This window comes from Colossoma macropomum, unplaced genomic scaffold (genome assembly GCF_904425465.1).
Source record: "Colossoma macropomum unplaced genomic scaffold, Colossoma_macropomum, whole genome shotgun sequence".
Classification (NCBI taxonomy): Eukaryota; Metazoa; Chordata; class Actinopteri; order Characiformes; family Serrasalmidae; genus Colossoma; species Colossoma macropomum.
In genome coordinates, this window is record NW_023494793.1 from 35,252,511 (window position 1) to 35,264,002 (window position 11,492).

The 11,492-nt window shown below is 37.1% G+C and overlaps 1 protein-coding gene across 1 annotated transcript in view; it reads left to right on the forward strand.

Annotated features, from left to right (window-relative positions):
- The window catches only part of mapk13 (mitogen-activated protein kinase 13), a 31,351-nt gene extending 20,744 nt beyond the window's left edge, over window positions 1-10,607 (forward strand). The window contains exons 6-12 of the mRNA XM_036579362.1: window positions 1,232-1,279; window positions 1,442-1,556; window positions 4,283-4,354; window positions 4,620-4,699; window positions 6,208-6,286; window positions 8,802-8,975; window positions 9,806-10,607. Of these exons, the coding sequence (XP_036435255.1) occupies window positions 1,232-1,279; window positions 1,442-1,556; window positions 4,283-4,354; window positions 4,620-4,699; window positions 6,208-6,286; window positions 8,802-8,975; window positions 9,806-9,891 (654 nt within the window). The 3' untranslated portion in view covers window positions 9,892-10,607. The remainder of the gene's footprint in view (window positions 1-1,231; window positions 1,280-1,441; window positions 1,557-4,282; window positions 4,355-4,619; window positions 4,700-6,207; window positions 6,287-8,801; window positions 8,976-9,805) is intronic.
- The last annotated feature ends 885 nt before the right edge of the window (window positions 10,608-11,492 follow it).

Genomic DNA, 11,492 nt, shown 5'->3' on the forward strand with positions numbered 1-11,492 from the left:
AAGCAAATGACTGAAAGACTTCCAAAGCTTGCACAGTTTCACGTGATCAGATGTTTAACAATGGATAAGCTTGCTAGAAGAAGGTTTTTTCCCCCCAACTTGATGCTATATCTGCCTGCAAAATCCACCAAAATCACACAGATTTGTGTCTGGATGGTAGGCAACTACTAGGTTACCCCAGGACCTTATGTACATGTAATCCTGTCCGAATAGAACTACAGTTACAGTGGATAAATATACAAAACACAGAGGGAGAATTAAGAACCCACAGCATGTATGTACAGTATTGAGCGAAAGCGAGAGACCACCCTTCACCCTTATTTAATTTCCAGTCCAACAGCTGTTAAGTGCAAGTTATTCATTTTTCAGCATCAGGAAAAAGCAAGAAATATATATTTAGAGAAAATTTTACAGAAGCCTCAACAATTAAATATAACACCACTTTTTCAGCATTTAGTGTGTCCACTCTTTGCCTTTATTACAGCTTCCATTCTTTTCAGGATTCTTCCTTTCAGTTTTTCAAAGAAACCTGCGGTAAAGTTCAGTCTTAGAAGTTGGTTGTATTTACTGTTTCTCATGAGCCAAGTGGTCCCAAATTTAGACGCCTCAGTCAATAAAACCTCACTCCAGATGTCCAGTTTGGTGTTCTAGTGCATCTGTTCTTTTTTGTTTATTTCCTTTTCTCAGTAAGGGCTTCTTGACAGCTACACATCCTTTCAGACCCATAGCATTCAGTTGTCTTCTTACAGTGGAAGGATGGACAGAAACAGCTGTGGATGTTTTCAGATCTGAAGCAGCTTGATTTTTTTTTTCCTCCTTAAGATAAAAGCTTTAAGTGCTGTTTATCTGATGGGGTCAGTTTAGGTGGTCTACCAGGTCTTGTATGGTTTTTAGGAGTCCCATTTTGGAAATTCCCACTTGTTTTCCTTTGTCTTTTTCTTATGCAAGTTGATTATCTTATATCTAATCTTCTCAGAAACATCTCTGGAAAATGAATAACTTGTACTTAATGGCTGTTATGAATGTAAATTAAATAATGAAGTGTGATCTCTGACTTTTGCACAGTACTGTAAGTAACATTAGGAGTAAATATACAAGGAACAAGAGCAAAAAGGACCCAGCTTACAGTTTATACATTTCTGTGTACAAAAACGTGAAATGACTAATCCAATCTGATCATTCCTAAATATTTTACTTGTAGTAATATTTGGATTAATGTTTTCCTTTTCAGGATCTTAAACCAGGCAACCTGGCTGTAAATCAAGACTGCCAGCTGAAGGTTGGTTACCATCGCTCCAACTTTTTGAGTACTGGTGGGAGGGTGTTGGTGGTGTTCATGGAATTGGAGTAGTTGATGTTGGCAGAGTTGATGATGCTAACATGGTGAAAAGTGTGGGAGCTTGTGGGAGGTGTTGATGGTGTTTTATTGCCGCGGCTACAGATCTTGGACTTCGGCCTGGCACGGCATGCAGATGCAGAGATGACGGGTTATGTTGTGACGAGATGGTACCGAGCGCCTGAGGTCATTCTAAACTGGATGCACTACACCCAGACGGGCAAGACAACCATCACACCTTTATTCCCATTACACCTTCAGGGCTGCTTTACCAGACACTGATTAAGCTCAGTTCTAGACTGGAAAAAGGATTTTTGATGAAGACTCACCAGTAATTGTGTAATTTAGGCCATTACTGGGTGTGGTTTGAGCCTTTAATTCATGTTCAAACCCAGAGAATCATGTAGATCTGTTAGAAAGAAGATACTTTTCAGTCACTGTCTAGCTTTATAGATATTCACTGTATATATTGTCTCTGTCAGAATAAAACCTTGTAATGTAAAAAATGTTTCATATCTGAATAACATTTTAGAGGCTTCAAAAACTATCCGGTGTTTCTGACTGAATACTTGAACACCCGTAATTCAAACCTCCCTTAAAAACAGTAATATTTATGTTGCATAATTAACTATAATTTGGGGGATCTTTGTTACTGTAGTTCAAAATATATTCAGTAGGTAAAAACAATGTATTAGCAGTGTATACTGATAATAGCGCAAATGAACTGAAATCAGTTGTGGTGTATGGCTTGGAGCCCACAAAGCGGATCTTGGTAAAAGATTATTATACTTTCATGTTTGAGATGATTCATCAAACTTGTTGTTCCTCAATAGTATACCTGCCTCTTATCACGAATGTTGCACTGAGAGGTTTTCTAATTATTCCATAATTTAAAGTGCTCGCACATGTGATTTTTTTGGCATTTTCGCTCTATTAAGCTTCAGGCACCATGTGGAAACTGGTTCATTCAACTAAACCAGTTTAATTTATTTTTTTTTCATATATTAAGAACAACTGTGCAATTTAAAATCCTTCGCAGATGCAATTTATTAAGGTTACAATTTTTGCGGCTTAAAAAAGAGGAAGCTTGCAAATAACGAATAGAGAAAGAAATACTTACAAATAAATAACTCGAGTGCTTTGTTCTGACAGGGACAATATACAGTACCAGTCAATAGTTATAGGATAGGTTTTCTTATTTTCCAAAATTTTTGGAATAACAGTGAAGGCATTAAACTAAACAACAAATAGGTAATTATGCAATGACCAAAAAGTGTAAAATGTTAAATGCCTTCCTTCCTCTTTTGCTTTGATGTAACATTGTTTCAACCAGCTTCATGAGGAGCTACCAGCTTTTCCAGTAGGCTTGAAGAAGCTCTGAAAATGCATAGACCTTTTTTTTTGCTGTTGGAAGCTGAATAATTTCTTACATAGGCATCAGCTTCCTTTTCATAGCATATTTCAGGCATTTAAGCAAGCATTTATTTTTAGCATTTAAAGATTGTCTAGACTTTTGACTGGTGTGTATGCATGTAGTATGTATGTATGGTTGTATGTGGGAGAGTACTTCAGTAATAAATGTATAAGTTGGAAAATTCTGGTAAAAAGTTTCTGAAGCTGAAGGAGGGGAACCAGCTGATACTCAGATTGAATGGTTTTTAAAGGGACACTTAAGCCATGATGAGAAATACAACCATTGTTGCATCAGTTGTAAACATGCTTAGTCGCATCCTACAGAAGTCTCCAGAGTGAGGTTTTCTAGACTGGGAAAAACCCCTTCTGATGATGTATGTGGAAGGTGGAAGGAGCTTTTGAAAAAGTGCAGCTGCTTTGGGGTGGATTTTTGAGGGTGAACAGTTTTCGTTAGCTGGTGGATGCAGAAGGATGCCAGTTAGCTAACATTACAGCACAAGTTAAAGCTACTACATTCAAGTGAATGGATTATTCAAACATCAGAAATGATTGAGGAGGACGACAAGCTATACGTTTGCAATGTAGCTACCTGGCTGTGTAAACACCTCGACTCAGTTTGGCTTCATTTCTCTGTCTGAAAGGGTAAAAACTTGTCTCTGGAATCCATTTTCTGCTTAATAAAGATGTGATCACGGTTTTCTCTGCATTTTTCTTTTTTTTTTGACGACCAAGGCATGAGTTACAATAATGCTATTGGCTTGCAGTCAGGATTGGGTGACACCACAGGGATTCCCAATGGCTTATGATGTATTTGTGCAATGCATGCTGGATATTGTAGTTAGAGAACGTTGATGAATGGAAACATGAAAATGGACCTTGAATTCTGTCAAACCGGTAAGGCTGAGGGATAAAGTGCTGCGCTGCAGAATACTGCATAACCCAACAAACGACATATTAAACTGTAGTTTTAGACAAAAATTTTCACTTTAACATTCACAACATTCCTTCTTCATTCCAAGTGGCTCCAAAATATAAGTAGACAAGTTTGTTTTTTTCGCTTTAGGAACGTAAACATTCTGCTATGGCACCACAAAGAAATGTTAAGTTAATGCTACAATCATTGCTATATAAAGCGTCTATATAGCCACTGGAAAGTTCTTGACTCTGATGCTTCAAAGATGCTCAACAGAGCATTCAGTCTTCTTGTTTCTCCAGCGTCTCCAGTCTGATTGCAGCTTTCGTAGGAGATACTGTCAGCAGCTCCTGCGGTGGTCCATGACGAGTGATTGTTGATGCTGACTGATGATTAAAGGCGTGTGACCTGATAGTTGTTTTGTTGCTCCACCTGTTTCCCCTCCTACGGCTTCAGAAGAACTTTCACAGTATTCTATTTAAAGCATCCTGTGAACTTTGTGCATCTCAGAATTTTTACCAACCTCTGCATTTATTTCTGATGCACTACAGTTGCTGCTGTATTGCGCTCTGTCATGTGATAAAGGTGTAATGTTTATTGTAATGTTTTCTCCTCTTTAGTGGATGTCTGGTCAGTCGGGTGCATAATGGGAGAAATGTTCAATGGAAAGACACTCTTCAAAGGAAAAGACTGTATCCTTCAATATTCATTTAGTGCAGCCTTTTTGCTTTCAGTCAACAATTTCTAAGCATTTTAACTCATTTCTAGAAAGTTTTCCCAGAGTATTTTCTGTTTTCTTATCTCTGAGCCTTCTACAGCTGAGCGAAGCTTCCCTGGAATTAAATCTGAAAGTTGTGTTTGTTCCAGAAAGTGCTAAAAGTGAATTCATGAGAAATGCATTCTCTGGTTCTGAGGTTACACAGATAACAGTTATGCTCTTTAACTTGTAAACTCCAGACATGGACCAGCTCACTCAGATTTTGAAGGTAACAGGGACGCCTGGCCCGGAATTCATTGAGAAACTAGAAAGTCAGGAGGTAAGACAGTTTTTACAGTACCAGACACGCCAGAGTATGGGTTATTGGGTCACTGGGTTAATATGGAGAGCTGGTGTTGTTAATGTTAGCTGTAACATGCAGTCATTGTTATTTATGACTAGGGCTGTTATGATCACTCAATTACACTGGATTAGGGTTGGTTAGGGTGCAGTTTACATGACAACAGTGCATATTTTTGGAACACTCAGTAAGAAAGACAGCCTGATAGATACACACATTTCTATACATCCTTTCCTGACCAATTGATGACCAAATGAATTCATGAATTCACTGAATGGTTGTGGCCTATTTAATCTGAAATTTCATCTGGATATCTGCAATCCTGGGATTTCTTCCCCCAAAACCTTTTTTGGGGTCAGTTTATCTGATTTTTTGTCATTGGACAGTAACAATCAAAGCCTTTATATTACGTTGCACAAGAAAAGTTTTTAAATATGTGAAAAAGAGTGTGTTGTGGAGAGAGCATTTGTTTGGTTGTAAAAGGAAGGAAGTTGAGTTTTTTTATTATTATTATTTTAAAGTGAAAATGCAAAGTTACCCTTTGGGATAAAAAGTCCCACCAGACACAGGACAAAAGCGTATTGCCCAAAAATATTATCTTCATCATAAAGACAAAGTCCTTTACTGGAGTTTCACTAACTAGCTAACATTATCACTACTATAGTGATCGTATAGTAGCTATAGCGATCGTTAGCTAGTATTAGAATTACATTTTTAGCCATCTTGCTGGAGATGAGTTTGTTTGTGAGTTCCATACACCTGATCCGAATAATAATAATAATAATAATAATAACATTAAATTAATTTACATATATCATTGTGTAATTATTATAATCAAAATAGCTATATAATTAACAAAATTGACATTTCATGTGACATTTGATTTATAAATTGATAGGAGCCTCAATTTAATTTTAAAAGATAATATTTATAGTGTTGCACTTTGATTAATAACAGGTTTTGAAAAATGCAAAGACTACAACATAAATTACACACACTGTAAAACTGAATTCTGTGAAACTGAGTGACAGATTCATCCCCCGTGTAGGGGGGGCACCTTGCTCTGATAGGTTTTCCCCATTTTCTCCATTTTCTCCTTTTTTAAAAACTTCCTAGTTTATCTTTGAAATCTTTGACATCCTTGAAAGGCTCTGCATGGTTTATTACTGTTAAGTTAAGTGCATTTTTATTATTTAGCCTTTATTTAAAAACACTAATTCCTCAATTGTCAAAATGATCAGAAGATTACTGACAGGACCATTTGTTACATACCACAAGGTACTAAAAGAACACAAGTAGAGTTCTTTCTCTAACATGTGGGTGACCTTGGCCGTACATCGCTCTGAGCAAGACGTGTGAATTATTGAGGTCTTTTGAGAAAAGCTGACTTTGTTGGTTATAAATTAGTTTTTCCCCAGCTGACTGCAAATGAGATCAATATTAATGACTTGTCTTTGTCTGAGCTTTAATCTCCGTTGTGAAAACAGGCGAAGAACTACGTGAGGTCACTTCCTCATTATCCTCGGAAAGATTTCTCCACGCTGTTTCCCAGGGCCAGCGAAGGAGGTAAGGGCACCAAGCGGCCATTCCTAGCAGAAGTTTGCAAAAACTTAATATGACGGCAAGAGCAGAAGTCTTTGAACAGAAACAATGTGAGAGTGGAAGAGCACGTCCACTAGAATGTGCAGTCATGCTAGTGAGCTGTCAGAGCTTGTCCACGGTTTGTCCGTGGGTGGCTGTAGTGCTTTTTCAATGAGTAAACCACAATAGCTAACAACATGCAAATATCGACCTTTACCACGGAAAAACAATGCGGTCACATGAGCACAGTCACTTCAACAGAGTCAAAAAACTGTCCACAGTTTATATTTCACAGAATTTCATAAGGGGCGTGGTTACAGGTGAGCGTTGTGTCCCAACGACGTTGCTATAGTGATGTCTCATTGGAAAATTACTCACACTTCACCATTAACTGTTACTTCCTTTGCATTAACTTTCTAACATTAGTTAGTATAGCAGCTGACAACACACCACGGCAGGTAAACACTAACTGACCAGAGTCCTGCCTTTTACAGCACTGGACATAGATGTCTAGGGTGAATGACGACTGAAGGCTGCGATGTTCTCTTCAGTATCTTTGTTTTCCAGACTTGGGGAGAATACTTTGAAAGGTTTAATACTGATTTCACTTTCCTAAATGTGCTCAGTAGCATATTCATTACATTGTGTGTGCAAAAGTTTAAATGCCCTGGTTAAATGACATGTTTTGTTGATGTTCTTAGTGAAAATAATTACTGTTGCTGTTTATTTGTTGTATTTAACATATTAGGACAGTCTGCAAAGTAAAACATAAACATAAAAATGTGGCCTGCACATTTTATATAGAATTTTTTTTGCTCTCATCACCTACTTCAGTCCACTGCAGCTCCCACAATCCCCTGAGCTATGGTGATGCCATCCGCCAAACAATTGGTGCTGAAAAGGAGAGCTTTGCTCTCTCTTTTGTTTATTTAAAATGGACAAAAGGCACAAGCATGCAAGAGCACCGCACCTTAGTGCATGACCACCTTACGTTTTGTATTATTTTTATGTGCATTTTTTAAAAGTCACAAATCTGGATAGCTACACCTCTGATTCAGACACATCAGATCCATAGCACAAAAGCATCATGTCCTTAAAACTAATATTTGAAAAACTATATTTTCTGGGTTCCTTCAAGTTACTTTCATGCTACATATCACTGTTGTCGGAACAAAACCTCGTATCTCCTTTTTTGTCATTTTTCAGTTTTTGACATAATTTTGAAAATGCCTGTTGATTTTTACATTGTGTGTAAATTTCATGATGAATGGTCTAAAAAAACAACCCAAAATTACTCTGAAAAAATTCTGGTTCCATTGACTTACAGTAAAAGTAAAGTATGTTTTTTCCTTCTCCTGTAAAATTACCATTTTGGAGATACGAGGTTTTGTTCTGACAACAGCGATATACATGTTTTCTGCACAAAGAATTTGTGGAAAAACGTATCTCTCAGAAAGTCTGCCGGTTTGGTGCTGATACATTGTGATGTATCTATAATGTGTACATGAATATGTCTGTTTCAGAGATGTGTTTGTATTCACCCCAAAATGGTTAGATGAATAAGATATGCAAATTGTCTCACTGCTAAACCTAAACGCTGCGATGTTCTGAAAGTCAGTGAGTCCAAATGCTACATCCCTTATGCCGACTTTAATCGAGGCAGGTCTGAGAAAGAAAAAAGTTATGCTTTAAAGAGCTTACGTCCTCCTCCTCTCAAAATGTATCCACTTTTGTGTGGGTTTATGTACCAAATATGTACTAAATGGTCTAAAATCATTTTTATACAACCATCTTCCAACTTCTCACCTCTACCTTAAAATTACAGGCTGTTTTGTTACTCTGCATTTAAGACTGATGATATGCAAATGACTTCTGTTCTGATTGGCTGTACTGTAATGTGTCTCATTCAAATTTCATTTTGTGAAATCACAAAAACAATAAATTCAATATGGGCTGTTTTGGGAAATCATTTTCCACATATGAACTTCATGGAGTTAGGAGTGAACAATATGTTTAAACTAACAATGTTTACTACTATTACTACTTCAGTTAGGAAATTTTGATTTGATGTGGGCCCTTTAAATTTACTTGATTTAAAATATGCATTATTTCCACGTGAATACAATTAGCACAATGTTGTTTATCATTTTCTTGATTTTGCTTTTGTGTTGCTGTAGTATATTTTATACATCATCGCTTTCCAAAGAAAAACAAGTATCTCACAAATGGTAATTTCACAGGAGATTTTATTCCAAGCTATTTTGGAGCATTTCTATTGGTCCAGTCATCATGAACGTTTCACTTAATGTAAACGAAAGCTGCTGAGCAGAAAGATAAGAAAGCACGAAAAATGAAGATGCTTTTTTTTGGACAGTGACAATATGTAGACATAATGTTCACATTTGAACATGCATAATTTTTTTCAGTGCATATCATTATTATTTATGCCATATCTATCGAATGCTTTTGCCCTGTTCATTTAATCTGATATTCACTCCAGCTGTAGACCTGCTGGAGAAGATGCTGGTTTTAGATGCAGGTGCCCGCCTCACTGCTGATGGTGCGCTGGCCCATTGTTATTTCGATGGCCTGAGGGATCCAGAGGACTGTCCTGAGCCTAAGCCATATGATGACAGTTATGACAATGCCACGCTGCCCCTAGAGGAGTGGAGGCGTAAGTGCGCAATCACACTATTAGAGCAAATTATGGGTTAACCCTTAAGAAGTTGGTTATTACTGGCAATAATAAAAGCAGGGTGTGATTCAATATTATTTTTTTCTCACTCACAGTTCATTGAAACAAGGAGAAAAATTCTGTCAGAAATGCAGATTCTAAATTTTTAATCAATATTATATTTGTTTTTATAACTAGAGGACAGGAACGGTTTACTGGTTGGGCTAGGGGTGTCAGTTCATAGGAGCCTTGGGGTGCCTCAGACCGCAAGACCCCGGGCATCTCAAAGACTGGGAACAGTCCAAAGCAGATACAAGAATTAGATAAAAGAGTAGCCCTTGTATATGTAATGAATAAATAAATACAGTAAGATATATATTAAAATATATATTCATTAAAAGCCCTCAAACACCACAAATGAGTAAAAAAATATAACTGCATGAAACAAAGCTATTGTACATTAACTGACAATCATGAAAGACAAGCTTTTTATTAAAGTTCTTTTTCAGGTCATGTTTTTTTGTTTTTTTTTCCTGGCTCCTGGTAGAAGTGGAGATTATTTTTAAATTTTAAATTTGCTAAGTGTTCTACGTACGGTCTCATTTTTGCAGAAAAAAAGAAACAAACATATTTGGGGCGTTTTTGTTATTTCTTCACAACTCTGCTTACGTCATGATGTAATTAAAAATGTAATTACATTTGAATACTGTAGCAAACAAAGGTAATGACTCTTGACTTCTAAGGGTTAATCATGTTGCAGTGCTGTTAATACCTTCAGTGTGTGGCACTTATTAATCATCCTAAATGCTCTTTTCTTCTTTTCTGAACAGGATTATCTTTTAAAGAAGTGAAGAGTTTTGTTCCATTCCCGAGACGAGACTCGAAGAGGAGAAACACGCTGACGATGACTCAGTGATGATCCGGCTGTGGTTCATGTTACACTATAGAGACACGTTTAAAGCAGAAGAGCAGTGTGGAAGAAGTTTACACATTACAGCTGTTACAGATTGAAAATATTTTTTATGACAATCTATGAGGAATCAGTGATGAATGTATCATTTCTGTAGATCTGATAAGTTGACTTAAGGATGTACTTCTGTTACAGTGCTGACTGGCTTTCGTTTGTCGCCGATTTGCCTTGGTAACGCTTTACTGAAAGGCTGCAGTCTTAAGGCTGCATGACACCTACAAAAGCCATTAATGACAGCTATCAGAAATCTACATAAAAGTATATAAAGGCTCAAAGAAATGCAGGTGTTGTGTAAACTTATGTGCATTGCACTTCAGTGAAGCGTTACCTTTGCCTTTAAGTGCTATGTTAGAATAGTTGAAGAGTTATTCCAGATGTTTTTCTTTGAACCAGACTTGTAACATTGTGGCTTTTAATGCTCAGAAGAGGTTGAAAAAATAGTATTTTTCACAGTGGAGAGAGTAAATACAGATTCATGCTGATGCTTACCTTAAGACTTGTACAGTTTTTCACTATTACGATCTGTCAAAACATTACTTGTCAGATTTACAAGTAATATATAGCTAATTAAAATGCAGAAACTCCACTGACTGTAAATCATATATTGTACCATTCTTATTCTACACTGTGCATCATACAAAACCACCTTACAGTGACTTTAACCAGATTTGTATATTTTATTCTTGTCCGTTTCCTTTTCTTAGTGAGGCTTCTTGACAGCTACACATCCTTTCAGAACCATTGTGTTAAGTTGTCTTCTCACAGTGGAAGGATGGACAGAAACACCTGTGGATTTGTTCAGATCTGAAGCAGCTTGATTTTCTCCTCTCTCTAAAAGATGAAAGCTTTAAGTGCTGTTTATCTGATGGGGACAGTTTCGGTGGTCTACCAGGTCTTGCATGGTTGTTAGGGGTCTCATTTTCTCTTCATCTTTAAATCATTTTCTGAATTAAGGTTTTGTAAACTCCATTTATTTCTTCTAGACTTTCCATTTCCTTACGCAAGTGCATTATCTTATATCTAATCTCCTGAGAAATATCTATTTCAATGGAAATTAAATAAATCTCTGGCTGTACAACAAAATACATTTAACATAGTAACACAATTTAAGGCCTTCAGTTTGTAAAATGTAATCTCAGTCACAGTTAATACTTTTACAGAAATGCAGACACCATGTTTAATGCACTGTTTGAGAATCTACACCCTCATCAGTGAAACAGCTTCACAGGGGGGGTGAGGGAGTCACCCAGAAGATGCTTACCTAATTGAGGAGCAGTTTAGCTCCCTTTAAAATCTGTGGAAGGTGGGGCAGAATACTCACCAGCCGTAGGCCCAAAGGAAAAACAGTTCAAATGCAAATGAACCGACTGATTACGCAGGCCAAATGGTCTCTCACTGGATGAGAGGGACGTTAAGACCTGACACAGTGGTGTGAAATGCGGAGGCCTCTCTGTTATTTCCAAACTGACCTGTTTTAGTACACAAAGATGTTTAATCAGTGAATTTCAACACAGTATATACAGGTAGAATTACATACTTCTGGACCT